Raw genomic sequence first — 16,710 nt, 5'->3', positions numbered from 1 at the left:
CTGTCCTCAAAATCTTACCAACAAAGTCAAAGTCAAGTCACATCAAACACATTTAGATTTGTTTTGTTTTTTTTAAAAAAAAACAAAAACAAAAACAGTGATTTTGAATCTTACTCTTGGTATGGTTCTAAAGTCAGAGCCCAAACAAGGGGTCACCATAGGGCTAGACATACTGTCAATTAGCCATCACTACTCTGGCATTTTTCGTGCAGGGTGAGAGGACACCTTATTTCTTTGGTTTGAACACCAAAGTGTGTAGATGGTTGAAGTTAGAGTCCACGTTGTACCACAAATATTCTTCTTTAAACACTAGATTTACAAGCAGCACAGGATGCCCACATCCCATATGAAGTGCCAGACTTCACCTTCAATTCAGTCTAGGGCAGACACAGAGTAGAAGTCACCTTTAAATTACTTCTCTCTTTTTCCTATTTTTGCTGAATGTACATTTCTGCTCCTCAGTCTAAGTATACCTACTCACAGTATCTAGCAAGAAAGCAAATGAATCTTTAGGTAAAGAGATATTTATTAGGTCATATCTTTAAACTAATTCCTAAGTTTAGATAATTTTTTAATGTACAGTTAATTTAGAACTAATCTTGTAAAAAAAAAAATCCCTCATACCTCTCATACTACTCTTTTCCCACATATTTATATTCCAGAATTGAGGGGAACCGCAGAGCTGGAGAGATGTGGAATGCAGATACAGAGCAATGCCAACTCAGGTCAACATGTGTTACTTACTTTTACCTTACTGTGACCAAAGCAAAGCAGTTATTGGGAGCTGCATTCTTATGATACAAAGAAAACTGTAACCATCAAATTTCAAAGTAAAGACTAACAGACTAAAAACCAAGAAAACCTTCAGTGTTTTAGGAGTGCAATATTTTGCTAACACATTCAAAGAAGATAATCAGGAGAGAAGTGTCTGCACTTGCTGCGGTGATCGGTGTAGAATGCTCTCTGGATCTTTGTATTCATTGACTGGATTCATCACAGCTGCATACACTTCACCATAGGCTCTGCAGACTAATTCTGTAGACTGTTTTATGATCTGCTCTCTATTGATAAACAAACAAAATGTGAACACATAATCTGAGAATGAAACACTAAGCACTGTGAGAAAGCTCCATACATGAACCAATGAATTTCGTTTTCATAATTATCACATATATATTATTAAAAACCATTTTACAACTACATAAGTTAGTTATTTTGGTTTGGGGATAAAAGGGTTTTTTATATTTATTATTTCTTTATTAAATCTTCTCCATTAGTATGCAGGTTTCAGGAGGGCAGGAGCTGTGTTTTGTTCACTGCCTTATCTTTAGGGCTAGAACAGTGCCTGATATACCATGGATTACTAAACAAGAAATGGAAACCGTGACCACCATCAATGTACTGATTTTGCAAAAATGACTGGTAACACATTAACCTTAAAGAAAGAGGCTTATAATTATTCAAATTTATCAATACTTCAAATCTCAGAATAACTTACAATATACTGTCCTTTCACCTGTAGCTGCTCAAATTTATCAACACTTCAAATCTCAGAATAACTTACAATGTACTATCCTTTCACCTATAGCTCCTACACTAATAACCATATCTCCTAGATTTCTCATCTCTTGCAAAAACGTGACACTTGCCTACAACAAATCACGGCATTTTCAAATACGCATTTCTACATAAGTACATAAAAGAATAGAAATAGTTTTAAATAAACTGAAGCCAATGTTTTTAGAAAAAAATAACACTGGGCTCATTAAATCTGCATTAACCCTTTATGTTTTCATGACATTTACTTCGTCATCCCCAGCTACTTCTATTTCTATATACCTACTGATGAAAACACCTTTTTCTGACTTGTGTAACTAAATTAAAAATGTGTCTTTAAAGCTTCACTCCCAAACCTACTTCTGTTTCCTGCTTCTGTCAATGGCATAACTATGTCTCATCACCTCAGTTCAGGCCCTAATAAACTTTTCTTGCCTGGAGTATCTAAGAAAAACTCCTACCTGGTCTTTCCCCATCCAGTCTCTTCCCCACTTAAAGTATCATGAGCACTGCTCTTAGATTAATCTTTCTAAAGCAAACCTTTTATCGTGTCTCTCCCCTACCCAAGGCCTTTCTTCAAGGAGGTTCCATGGCTTCTTCTGGTTTCAGAGATGCTGCTCAACATCACTAATTATTAGAGAAATGCAAATCAAAAGTACAATGAGGTATCACCTCACACCAGTTAGAATGGGCATCATCAGAAAATCTACAAACAACAAATGCTGGAGAGGGTGTGGAGAAAAGGGAACCCTCTTGCACTGTTGGTGGGAATGTAAATTGATACAGCCAGTATGGAGAACAGTATGGAGGTTCCTTAAAGAACTAAAAATATAATTACCATATGACCCAGCAATCCCACTACTGGGCATATACCCAGAGAAAACCATAATTCAAAAAGACACGTGCACCCCAATGTTCATTGCAGCCCTATTTACAATAGCCAGGTCATGGAAGCAATCTAAATGCCCATCGACAGAGGAATGGATAAAGAAGATGTGGTACATATATACAATGGAATATTACTCAGCCATAAAAAGGAAGGAAATTGGGTCATTTGTTGAGACGTGGATGGATCTAGAGACTGTCAGAGTGAAGTTAGTCAGAAAGAGAAAAACAAATATCGTATATTAACGCATATATGTGGAACCTAGAAAAATGGTATAGATGAACCGGTTTGCAGGGCAGAAATTGAGACACAGATGTAGAGAACAAACGTATGGACACAAAGGGGGGAAAGCAGCGGGGGGTGTGGTGGTGGTGTGCTGAATTGGGCGATTGGGATTGACGTATTCACTGATGTGTATTAAATTGATGACTAATAAGAAAAAAAAAAAAAAAAGAAGTGCTCATAACTTAATAAGAAAAAAAAAGAAAAAATCCAGAGGATAGAAATGCAATGGAAATAGATTCTCCAAGTGAATCTCACTCAAATCCAAACTGTAAAGAGCAAGAACTGTGCCTGACAGTGATTCCGTATTTCTGGACAAATGTTAAGAGTTCATTTATCACTACCAAAGCCAGGTACATGTCCATACACTCATGTTCATTAATGTTTTTCTAATGAATTATATATGGTAGAGATAAAATGGTATAGTGAACGACATTACTGTCAGAGGATCTTGACTCTCGTTGAAGTTCTGCTACTTACTGCTGCCTCGAACAAGTAATTTAACCATTCCAGGACTGAATTTCACTATTGTAAAACAAAATACTGACCTCGATAATCTTTACAAGACACTTCCAGCTTTAAAATTATATCATTTCATTGAGAGTTAAGAGCATTTTAATGAACTGTGGTTAAAAAAATCTCTGCGTGTTTATTTACACCCATACATACACATATACATACAGACACACACATTACTTTGGAGAATTGGGTTCCCTAAATAATGAAGTCTAGTAAACATATCAGTTACTTGTATAAAAATGGGTGGTGTTTCTAAAGTGCTAAAGCAATTTTCTTGCCATTTTACTATCTCCTCCTTCTTATTTATAATGCTAATTACTATGTAAGTACACCCTTTATGTCAAAAAGTATACGCATGTATCTGTATATCTGCCTGCCTGCCTGGTGTCGTGGCCCAAATTATTCACTAATATCATGTATGAAATACAGAGTTCAAATAATGATAAATCATTATAGTGACAAATAAAATCAATATTCAAAATAGAAAAATTCAGGAATTGTATAAATACAAAATGACCAGCAAATCATCTCAGTCTAGTTATGTGCTTCTGAAAACGTAGAATGTCCTTATCTACTGATCACTTCATCTATAGGTAAAGAAAAGCAGTACCTTTTTTCTTTTTTTCAGTCATGTATGCTATTTTCCAGCATGGGCACCCACCTCAGATTTTTTTTTTTTTTTAAATAGTTTTTTGTTTGTTTTTTTTTAAATTTTATTTATTTATTTATGGCTATGTTGGGTCTTCGTTTCTGTGCGAGGACCTTCTCTAGCTGCGGCAAGTGGGGGCCACTCCTCATCACGGTGCGCGGGCCTCTCACTGTCGTGGCCTCTCTTGTTGCAGAGCACAGGCTCCAGACGCGCAGGCTCAGTAAATTGTGGCTCACGGGCCCAGTTGCTCCGCGGCATGTGGGATCCTCCCAGACCAGGGCTCGAACCCGTGTCCCCTGCATTGGCAGGCAGACTCTCAACCACTGCGCCACCAGGGAAGCCCACCCACCTCAGATTTTACTTTCTGTATTTTGATCAATCACAGCCAATCACATAGCTGATGGACGGAGTACATTTAGAACTGTTTCTCTATGTCAAAATTCTAAAGGTAAGTTCTGCTTTTCACATGACCAACAGATATGCAAAAGGTCAGTTAAAACAGAAAAGCAAAATCTGAATGTAACCCAAGATTCATCTATAAAGTTAGACCATTAACTTTCTTGGTCTCTTTATTACCATAAAATTCTCATAGTAATTTCAAAAAATTTAAAAACATGACTCATACAAATAAAGAATGTCAAAAATTTAATAACTCAATGAGGAAATTACTAAGATGGTAAAGCTGGTTAAAACATTTTGAGGAATGGTCATTTACAGGCATTTGAAAAGGAAGGTTAGAATAAATTAAGTTACATATAAAATGAGTTAACATCCCATGGAGCAAGAAAAAACACAGGATTTGAAAAACATGGAACCTTTAATCAATAGTAAACAGAAAAGCAAACAAGGATGCATTCCCCTGAATAATTAAGTAATTTCTGATGGGCCTGTTAACAATGTTTCAGTATGACACTGAAAAGACATGCTGGGGCTTCCCTGGTGACGCAGTGGTTAAGAATCCGCCTGCCAATGCAGGGGACACGGGTTCGAGCCCTGGTCTAGGAAGATCCCACATGCCGCAGAGCAACTAACCCCGTGCGCCACAACTACTGAGCCTGCGCTCTAGAGCCCGCGAGCCACAACTACTGAGCCCACATGCCACAACCAGTGAAGCCCATGCACCTAGAGCCCGTGCTCCGCAACAAGAGAAGCCACCGCAATGAGAAGCCCACACACAGCAACAAAGAGCAGCCCCCTCTCGCCGCAACTAGAGAAAGCCCATGCGCAGCAACGAAGACCCAACAAAGCCATAAATAAATAAATTAAATTAATTAATTAAAAAAAAAAAAAAAGACGTGCTGTTCTCCCAGACCCTATATGCTTTATTTTCATGTTTTGGAAAGTCTTTCTTACTTTTGCAAAGTACAGTTTTTTTTTTTCCCATATAGTTTGCTATACCAGTATATATCAAAGATATAGCTAATGTGCTATGAGAAAAAAGAAGAAGAAATAAATGAGGAGAAGATGAGTTTGTTACATAATTTCACATAAAGGCAACATATTTTAGTTACTTATGCATGGGTATTCCATACCTTAAGAAATTTAACTTGTCCAGTTATAAATGTCATAATGCCATAAAAATATGGTATTATAAATTTCAAAAACACTAACAAAGATAATTGTATAACTAAATGGAGATACCATTCACATTTTAAAATATGTTCATTGAAATTATGTATATTTTAAATAATTATTTAAAGTACTGAGCCGTGATAAGAAGTGAACTGCTTACTTCCAGAATCAGTGAGCTTGTCATTAATCAGTACTTTAGGATTTTGGTTGCCATAACAACGTAATACAACTTTCATCATTACCATAAACCCAGCACTTCTAAAAATAACTTATTTCAACATTCAGGTTCTGTGATCACTAAAATTGAGCTTTATTACAGCGCCACAGTTAAAGAGTGCAATCAAACAAGCCATAGGAGAAAAGAAGGTGTTAACAGTTTAAACCTGAAAAACTAAGAAAAAAATATAATAGACTGGTTTAAAAATGCATATTTTTGATTTCTCTTTATCACAATATAAACACCAAAGATGCCATAGTGGGTCAGCTTTCTGTCATTCACAGTAAAATTAAAGCATATTTTAGATGAGACCAAGGCACATATCTCACATAAGCCTTATCTATCACACATGCCTAACATTTCTGAGCTTCCTCTAAAAATAATAAAACAATGTAATCTCAACATAGAAGGAGTTAATAAAAATACTGTACAAGCTAGTGTTAAAGAGAATAGGCTCTGGAATACTGGATTTGAATCTTGGCTCTGCTTCTTGCTAATTGTTTCACCTTGTTTCAATTATTTAACCTTTCTAAAAATGTCCTCTTCTGTAAAATGGAGGGTTAAGTGAAGGCGACCCTTTCAAGGATCACTCTAGTTGAGATGCTAAGATTAGATTGTAGAGGTTGGTGTGGCAATGATAGAGAGAGCAAGGGCGAAAACAGAATAGATCCAAGGCTAACATGATAATCCAGGCACAGATGATACTACCTTTGACCAGAGTGGCAACTGTGGAGATGGTCAAAAGTGACCAGAGTCTCCTCTCATACATTTCTTTCTAGATAAATGTTTAATAAAATGGTTCCACGGCAACTTTGACTGGAGTTATGCTGAATTTACAGATTACTACACTACATACCCAGTTAGAGATGAATACCATGTGTCCATGTTGGAACACTGGAAATCTACAGCAAACATCACACTTGATGATGAAACATCAGAAACATTAAAGTTCAAAATAAAATACGCACACTCACCATTACATCTACTGTTTACTTTGGAGCACCTAGCCAATATAATGAGTTTAGTCATAAAACTGAAAAACATTAATGAAACTCATTAACTTAAGATGTCTGTACCAAAAACAAAAAATCAAGGCAAACAATTGATAAACTAATAGAACTAAGAGTTTAGTTAACTGGCCAGATTCAAAATTAACATAAAATTTAGTACTTTCCCTGTACATCAGCAATATCTAATCAGAACATGTAATGGAAAATAAAAGATCTTATAAAAGCCACAGAATTGTTTCCTAAGAATAAACCCAATAACATACATGGAAAATTATATGAAGAAACTAAATCTTTATTGAAAATTCTGAAAGAAGATCTGGATAAACAGGCATACCATGTTCATAGATGGGAATACTCACTAGGGGCTTTCTTATTTTCTTTTTGTTCATTTTTACATTAGCTTGGTGAATGTTCTACATGCACTTTAAAAGAATGTTATTTTCCATAGTTGTGTGTGGTATTCTCTTTTTATTGGGTTGAGCTGATTAGTGACATTGTTCAGTTCTTTTACACTGAGCTAGTTTTCTAATTTTCCTATCAATTATTGAGAAAGGAGGGTTGAAATATCAAAATAAATGTCAATTTATCTATTCTTCCTCAATTCTATAAACTTATACTTCATGTTTTATGAAGCTCTGCTACGAGTTGCCCATATTTACTATTATATCTTCTTCATGAATTGATCCTATTATTGTGAAATATCCCTCTTTATCTTTGGTATTATCTGTCCATCAGTCTAATTTTTCTGATATTAATATCAGAATATAGCTACTTCAACTTTATTATAATTTTTATTTGCATGGTATATCTTATACCATATTTTTAAACTGTGTCCTTATATTTAAAGTGGACTTCTTATAGACAGCAGACAGTTGGGCCATGCTTTTTCACCCAATCTAATACCTCTGCTTTTTAACTGGAGTGTGTAGTTCTTTTACATTTAATATAGTTACTTATAAGGATGAATTTAAGTCTATCACCATGTTACTTGTTTTATATTTGTCCCATCTGTTCTTTTTTTCTCCTTTTCAGCCTTCTTTTGATGTAACAGTTTTTTTAACATTCTATCTTATCTGTTGGCATGTTAGATAATATTTACTTTAGTGCTTGCTGTAAGGTTTACGATCTACCTTCAAACAATATTATACACTTCATGAGTAAACTTACATCACAACAGTATACTACTACTTCCCTCCCACTCCATCTTTTGTGCTTTTGTAGTCATAAACTTTCTCTGTGTTAAGAACTCCAAAATTCAGTTATTATTTTTATTTCAAACGGTCTACTATCTTTTATATTTAGCATTTCCTGCACTTGTCATTCCTCTGTGTAAATAGGAGTTTTCTTCTGGTAACATTTTCCTTCAGCCTGAAGAACTTCCTTTATCATTTCTTGCAGTATACTGATGATAAATCCTCTCTACTTTTGTTTATCTTATCTCAAAATGTGTTTATTTCACTTTCAGTTTGAAAAATACTTCTGATGAATACACAAAGTTGAAAGTGTTTTATCATCCACCTTTTTAAAGATGCTATTCTATTGTTTTCTGGTTTGAACTGTTTCTAACAAGAAGTCAGTAGTATACTTATCATTGTTTCCCACATATAATACATCTTTTTTTCCTCTGGCTGCTTTTTAAGTTTTTTTCTCTTTATCACTGGTTTTCAGTAATTTAATTATGGTGTACCTTGGTACAGCTTTCCTTGTTGTGATTTATTTAGCTTCTTCAGTCTGTGGGTTCATGTTTTCTATCACATTTGAAAAAAATTATTTTATGCCTTCAAATTTTTTATGCCTCAATCTCACTATGACACTTCACTTACACCTGTATTAGAATGCTTATTATTATCTCACAATTCACCTAGACTCTCTTCATCTTTTTTCCAGCTTTTAATTTTTTCCTATCTGTGCTTCCGTTTGGACAATTTCTATTGTCCTTTTTTCAAGCTGACTTATCTTTCCCTCTAGAATGTCCAACTGGCAGTTAAGCCTATCCAGTGAGTTTTTCATTTTAGATACTGCACTTTTCAGGCCTAGAATTCCGATTTTGTAAAATTCCTAACTTTTCCTCTCAATATAATTTTCCTTGAAGTCCTTGAACACACTTAAATTGGCTGTTTTAAAGACGTTATCTGCTAATTCTGTAAACTCTGTCAGTAAGTCTGTTTCTATTGACAGATTTTGCTTCTAGTTTTGGTTCATATTTTCCTACTGCTTAAAACCTAAGTGTTTCTTTTATTGCATGCTCAGCATTATAAATGCTACACTGTTGATTGTCTGTATTCTGTCATACTTACGAGTGCTAAGTTTTGTTCTGGAAGGCAGTTAATTTAGTAAAGATCCACGTGATCTTCTAGAGGTTTGTTTTTAAGCTTTATTAGTGTGAGTCAAAAGTAGCCTTTACTGTAGAACAGAGTAGCCTTACTTTTAAGGCTTAGACTTTCCAAGGTCTCTAAAGCCTGTTTCCATTAGTCGTTATTCCTCTGGTAGGCTCACCCCACCCCCACTCCCAAACCTGCGTTATTTTTGTTTACACAGGTATTCCTGATAAAGACAGGTGGCTTAAAAGGAGGCAGTTAAAGAGAAGAAAATTATTTCATTTACCTCTTTTAAAAAACCAAAGTAATTCTTTTTAAAGATACCTGCTTTGTTTCTAGCATATATAATAGAGGAAGATTCCTGAATAAAAGAATCCTCAAATCATACCCACTTTTCTACATGCTCACTTTAGGAAGTATCTATACTCTCTTTATTTCTTAAATTACTCATATAAACAATTCTGACTCAGTAAGAAAAGACACTGAGAATATTTTATAAATATGCATAATTGTGGTTTCTGTAGTCCAACCTCTATTTTTATACCATTAAAAGGTAAATGTTGGGGCTTCCCTGGTGGCGCAGTGGTTGAGAGTCTGCCTGCCGGTGCAGGGGACACGGGTTCGAGCCCTGGTCTGGGAGGATCCCACATGCCGCGGAGCGACTGGGCCCGTGAGCCACAATTGCTGAGCCTGCGCGCCTGGAGCCTGTGCTCCGCAGCAAGGGAGGCCGCGATGGTGAGAGGCCCGCGCACCGCCATGAGGAGTGGCCCCCACTTGCCGCAACTGGAGAAAGCCCTCACACAGAAACGAAGACCCAACACAGCCATAAATAAATAAATAAATAAATAAAATATTAAAAAAAAAAAAAAAAAAAAAAAAAAAAAAGGTAAATGTTGGAGTCTGGAGTTGAAAAAAGAAAAACGCCCTTCTAATTCATCACAAGGAAGGAAGAATTCTTTAAGGATATTTTAATTTTCTATTCTTTTCTCCATTATCTATACAACCTCACTTTCTGGCTACCTAAATGTATTCAATAGTTTATTCCAAGGATGAAATGCTCAGTCAAAATCTCCTTTGAAAGGCAGTCAAACTACAAGACAAGAAAAAGGGAGACAAGAATGACAGGTGTCCCAAAGGTACTGCAACCACAGAGACAAGCAAAGTTCAGGAGAATAGAATATTAACAAAACAAAATGAGACAGGAATAAAAAAAAGAAAGTTGTACATTTCAAAGCTCTATTTCAAAGGAACAATTGACATTTTAAATACAATATGAATAGAAAGAAATTGAGAACATAAAGACATGAAAATATTTTTGCTTAAAAATGAATTACCATTTTGAAAAGGTTCAAAATTTAACTAAATGAAAGTTATCTCCTATTATTTCAAATGCTTTATAAATAAGATCAAATATAATACCATGCCTATACAGTAGGAGAAATATGAACAGAAAGTATTTTTGAGTAGGACCTGCCATCAATCAAAAAAAGGGGAAAAAGCAGTTAGAAAATCTGCTTTAACGTTGAATCTTAAATGTGTTAAATGACTTACATTTTCATAGCAACCTGATTTTTAAAATAAGTAGCCAAACTGATACCATAATTTTTCTTCTTAAAAAAATCTGAAAATACATTCATACGTTACATTTAATTTTAGAATACTTTGCAAACAACACTTTAGAAATTTTCTGAATGAAAAAAGGGGTAAATTGGTACTGACCAATTCTTAGTTGCACTATTATTTACATAAATCATATGTATATCTCAATTTTTTAATGTCATTATAATTAGTATGAATTTATAACAGGATGTTAGGTCCATACTATACAATCAAAATACTAATTTAAAAGTTTAGATTTTTAAGTAATGTATCAAAAACGATGTTCATTTGACTCTGCTAATAAAACAGAGTTGGCTACATAACACTATGAGGTTTTTACAGAAAAAGACAATATAAACTAAATTAAAATATAAACAATAATGTGAAAAAATATTTGCAAATTATGTAACAGACCAATTATCCTTAATTATATTATCCTTAATATAGAATGAGATCGCACAGAAATTATTACCACATTAAATTATGACTGTTAAACAATGGGACAATAAAAGTGGAAAGCTAAAATATTTCTTCAGTGACAGAACACAAACATTTGATTTGAAATATCATTTAAGCTTTAGAAAATCTGAGAAGTCCTCAGAGATAAAGAATTCAGATAGATCCATATAAAGTGCTTAATCCCACTGCTAATTCAGTAACTTTATTTTAAACTCTTACTAAGAAAAGAAAAAAGATCTAGTAAGAGGTATCCTTGAGTATAAGGACAAATACTTTTAAATTTTGATAAATGTTGCCAAATTGACCTCTAAAAGGATTATACTAATTTATACTATCGCCAACAGTGTAAAAATGCCTATTTTCCCAGACCATTTCAATTGCCATATAACAACAAACTTTTTATTTTCAGTAATTTAATAGGCAGAAATTCTCACTGCTGTTTTAATTTGCATGTTTTGATAATTATCTTCTCATATATTTGTTTGCCATTTGCATTTCTTCTATGAACTGTCCAAATATATGGTGCATTATTTTGTAGTGATTTGTGGGATCTATTCTATATTAAGGATAATACAGTTAAGCATAATAGGTCTGTTATATAATTTGCAATTTTTTCCACATTATTGTTTATATTTTAGTTTATATAGTCTTTTTCTGTAAAAACTTCAAAGTGTTATGTAGCCAAATCTGTCTTTTTCCTTAAGGCATCTGGATTACATGCCACCCTTTGAAACACATTAAAACTTCCCCTCAATCATTATAGAGTCAGACCCCAGTATCCGAGGGGGACTGGTTCCAGGACCCCCTCAGATATGAAAATCCAGGATGCTCAAATCCCTTATATAAAATGGCACAGTATTTGCATCTAATCTCCACATACCCTCCCATAAACTTTAAATCATCTCTAGGTTACTTCTAATACCTGATACAATGTAAATGCTATGTAAAGAGCTGCCAGTGTGCAGCAAATTCATGCTCTGCTTTTTGGAACTTTCCAGAATTGTTTTTCTTTTTTGGGGGGGGGCCAACTATTTTCAATCCGCAGTTAGTGGAATATGCGGATGTGGAACCTGCAGATATGGAGAGCTGACTATTAGGAAAAGAATAATGGTATGTTTTATACTTAGTGATGCGCCAAAGAATTCAACATTCAAATACTAAGTACTGAAACGTGTGGTTAAATATAAAAGAACTGCAGGTATTTGGTTAAAAAAAGTAACTAAGAAACACATGCAATTTGAATTACGGCATAATGGAATTCGTCTTATAATCTCTCAGGTCTTTAGAATTCTGGTTATGTGTACAGTATGAGACCTTCTAGGATAATAAAATATAAAAGTCAAAAAAGATTAAAACCATTTACTCTGACCACACCTAATATGGAAATTCCCTAGCTCTATGTCTGAGAGAACCCGTTTCCAGCCAATTCTAATTGACACCAAATTCTTCCTCATGTTGAGCCAAAAGCTGCCTCCTTGCTCTATGTATTGCTCCCCAGAACAACAGAAAATAAGTGGACCACCCTGTACCACTGCCTCCTTTCAGATATTTGAAGCACTTTCTTCAAGTTCGACAGTTCTTTCTTTACCATACTTTTTAATGTAAGTATTTGTTCATGTGTGTAACTGACATGTCAGACTATAATTAAGATAGTGAAAATGCCTTTTAAATCTTACTCTGTATGTAGTGCCTGGTACACAGAGAGCACTTAATACACTAGTTGAATGGAAAGAAAAAAATGTATAGATGTCTAATTTCCTACTTGTAGGCAATTTTAGTTTGTCAATATTTTTCTTAAAATCAGAAAAGTTAACTCAGTATAATCTCTCACTTTCTTCTAATTGTAATATTCTAATATTTTAATGTATAGTTTTTTGTCCCGAACACATTCCTGATAAATATGTGATACTGAACAATTTCATAATATATCTACAGAAACTGCTTGGGTCCAAAATAGTCTAAACAGTAGGTCATCTATGTTGCACAATGAATATATTACTGATTCTTTCATGACACATTCAGTGCCATTTTGACATGTGTGTTAATACAAGGGAATTTGGTATTATCACTGTGTGGCTTCAATTATATAATTCATATTATTTTTAAAAATCATTCACTACATGGAGATTTTTGAAGCTACAAACATGTAAGGAAAATGTATGAACAGGGTAAGGTCAGATCTCTTAGGGGTGCTAAGGCAGAAAAAAAAGGTTGAGAACTATAAATCTTTAATGACAAATCTCCTATTCTTGAAAATAATTTTTTTTCTTAGAAATGTGCTTGGCATTTAAAAATATGTGACTCTTTACCAGCTAATTGGGACCAAAAAATACTTACTTCACTGTGGCACTTAGAAGAAAGTTCAGCTGTGGCATTAACAGGTTGTCTGGGGCTGACAGATAGCGATCAAACTGAACCTAAACAAAACAGAGAAATCCAAACCACAAAGTGCATATATCTGCTAACAGACATCCCAAATAAGCATCTCTTTTAAGGATTAAATCTTAGTAAAAATCCCATATTCCAAATAACGAGTTCTTCGTGATCAAAATGAGTTATTCCTTACACATTTTAACTAAAAACTCACTGAAAGTGTCAACTCTTTAATGCAGTCAGTATCAGCAATACCTACTTTCAAAATTCCGATCCAAGCCATTTATCCTGATCTCCCTCACCAAACTTCTTGGGTAATAATATTAGCAAGAAGTAAAGTATTCAGATTTCAAGTCTACCTTACTTTCTTAAATCCAATGTATCTCTTAATTATTCACTCCTCTATTCATTCAATTAATATTTATGGAGTACCTGTTATTGGTAAGGTGCCATATAACATAATGTAAATATAACGGTGAGCAAAAGAGGGCAGTCCCTAGCTTCACAGAGCTTATGGTCCAGTGAGAGAGGTAGTGAACAAATAATAATGTAAATAAAGGAAAAACCAAGGTACTATAAAAGCATCAATCAGGAGGACACAGACCTAATCTGTATGTTTGGCAAAAGCATTTCTGAGGAAAGGTCGTTTTAGGTGAAATCTTAATGATGAATAGACGTTAGGTTAAGTGTGTAGTGGGGATAGTGTGGATGAAAGCTTAGGTGAGAAAGAGGATGGCTACCAGAGGTCAGTTCATGCAGGACTTGAATGGTTTCTAGAAGATTTTAATTCTTACTGTAAAAGCATTAGGAAACCATCGAAGAAGGGAAATAATCTGATTTAAATTTTAAGAAGCTAAATCTGGCCACGGCAAGAAGAACGGAAGGGGAGGTTGTAATAGCAGATGCAAGGACACCACATAGGTAGCTCTTGCGGCATCTTAAATGCCAAGGGCAATAGGGGTGAAGAGAAGATACTTGAGAGAATCAGAGAGCAAAATCATCAAGATTTGGTTAGTGACAGACAGGATGAAGGGGTCGACTCCCAGGTTTTGGATCTGTATAATTCACAGCATTATCACCATTCACAACTGTACTCTTTATACATTTATTTAGTTGTGTGATAACCGCATCTCTTACTAGACCATGCCTATTTTCATCCCAGTTCTCAGCATGATGCCTAAATAATAGCAGATACTTGGTTAATAATTGCTGAAATAATTTAGTGGACAGATGCTCTTATACTTTCTGAGTTAAGAACACTTGGAAAAGGACCTGGGGTTGGGGCTGGTGGGGAAGAGTTAGAAGAGCTCAGTTTGGGATATGGTGAACTGAGGCACCTTTGAAGCATCCAAGTTGGGGCACCAGAAGGTTATAGATAAAACAATGGATCACACATAAAACTCAATCAAGAGTTTGTTTCTTTAGAGAGACCTAAGATATTCAACTCAATTGTTTTTAAAGTTAAGATCAGGCATATACGAACCTGTAATAGGGCTTAAATATATTTTGTGAGTTTATATTATGAACTGGATATGCGTCTTTGGAGGAGGAGAAATAGGCGAGACACACACATTTACTGAGTACTAAGGTTACTGATCTCTGTGTAGACCTATATTGTCATTTTGCTGGGGCAGGGGAGGGCAGTAAATACCTTAAAGTGGAATTACTGGGCGGTATGGTGAGTGTACACTTAACTTTCAAAGAAACTTATCCTTTTTAATGAATGTAAAATTTATTCATTTTCATTTATTTTTGAACTTTTCAGAATCAAATCTTCTTTGCATTTCTACAGTTTTTACTCTTATGTTGGATATACACAAGTTATGACTTACTTTTTATATACTGTCTTTTATCATGACATAATGTTCTTTATTTATGATATTTAGTGTTTTTAAAATCTACCTTGTCTAATATTAACTCTGTCAGCTCTGTATTCTTTGCATTTGTTGGGTATCTTGTGGGTCTACCTCTTTATTTTCAGTTAAATTTAGCTCTGTCAGACGATAGATAGGAAAGCCCTGGCATCAAAAAAGTCACCCAAGAGAACTATTTATCAAAGTCAAACCACTGTGGTAGTGAGTATTGAAACACACAGGATAGGCAGTACATATAGTAGGTAAGAGCATAAGTACTGGGTTGAATGGGGTTGTTAGGAGGATTAAAGAGTTAGTACATTAAAAATGTGTGTCATGCTCAATATATGTTAATGGTCATTGTCATTACTTACTGTTTATTATTACTACCACTAGAATTAGTATCATGAAAAACTTCCAAAGGAGATCATTCCTATGAGGGCTAAATGAGTGTCATCCAACTGATGGCTCTGTGTGTGTGTGTGTGTGTGTGTGTGTGTGTGTACACACACATATATATGCAAAGTATGTACTTAAGATGTGGAAACATGCTACAGAAAGTGGTGCTCATGCAGAAAGGGATGTGAAAGCAAGCTCATCACTTGAAAAGAAGGTAATAAAGTGGAGGTTCAGTTAGCGTCACACTCAAGAGTAATATTTTAAGACTGGAATCCAATTTCAGTTATCAACTCAGGAAGAAGTCAAGAACTATAAGCCCAGGATCACTGACAGATGGAAGTCTATAATGATATACAGCTAACTTCTTCATGTCTCTCATTCCCTTCTCCATTAGGTTAGGAGTAAAACTCCGAAACTGAAGAAAATCTAAACAGGAATAATGACACTATTAGGGTATGGTGCAATATTACTACAAATGTATGTCTTGATCAGATCTCCTTAGTTAAAGGAATACATGCGCAATCATTATGACTGGACCCAACGTGAATACAGCATATGAAGAGATAAAATTATCACCCAAGACAAAAATTATCACACGGGAAAAAATAAGAATAATGTTCCATAAGGAAACTTATGTTGAAATGCTTTATTATGTACTTACCATTGCAGCCTTCAGTGCCACAGAATCTAGGTTGGGAAAATTAGCTAAAGGGCCCTTAAAAAAAAAAGGGGCAAAACCAAGATGAAAACAGGTGCTATATGTTACAATTCACTTGTCAAATACAGTCCATTAGTAGATTGCCCAAATTTGAAAATTTAGCTTATTTCCAAAGAACTCAAGTGCCCTATCTCCAACCGCAATTAAAAGCGGGACTATGATTCGTTCATTTTTGTGTAACTAGCGTGAAGGCACGCGATAATATTTGTTGGAGTGAGAAGCACATAAGTTTATTAACAATGGAAATAAAAGGATACTTCAGATTTAATCGTAAGCAAGAAAAAAAGGGCAATAAAGCG

The 16,710-nt window shown here is 34.7% G+C and overlaps 1 protein-coding gene across 4 annotated transcripts in view; it reads right to left on the bottom strand.

The window, feature by feature from the left end:
- Positions 1-508: 508 nt before the first annotated feature.
- COG6 (component of oligomeric golgi complex 6) overlaps positions 509-16,710 on the bottom strand; it is a 59,906-nt gene continuing 43,704 nt past the window's right edge. For 2 of the 4 annotated variants that reach the window (XM_082365411.1, XM_082365409.1), the window contains 3 exons: positions 16,355-16,408; positions 13,406-13,485; positions 509-1,061 (listed from right to left, as the gene is read on the bottom strand). In XM_082365411.1, coding sequence (XP_082221537.1) covers positions 914-1,061; positions 13,406-13,485; positions 16,355-16,408 — 282 coding nt within the window. In that variant the 3' untranslated portion in view covers positions 509-913. Of the gene's footprint in view, positions 1,062-2,097; positions 2,185-9,996; positions 10,101-13,405; positions 13,486-16,354; positions 16,409-16,710 lie in introns of those variants that run through there. The other 2 variants (XR_014236936.1, XM_082365410.1) reach the window with 2 other exon arrangements.

Source organism: Balaenoptera borealis (assembly GCF_965194805.1).
Source record: "Balaenoptera borealis genome assembly, chromosome: 18".
NCBI classification, from domain to species: Eukaryota; Metazoa; Chordata; class Mammalia; order Artiodactyla; family Balaenopteridae; genus Balaenoptera; species Balaenoptera borealis.
Note: the sequence above shows the minus strand (reverse complement) of the source record. Positions and strands in the feature narration are given on the sequence as shown.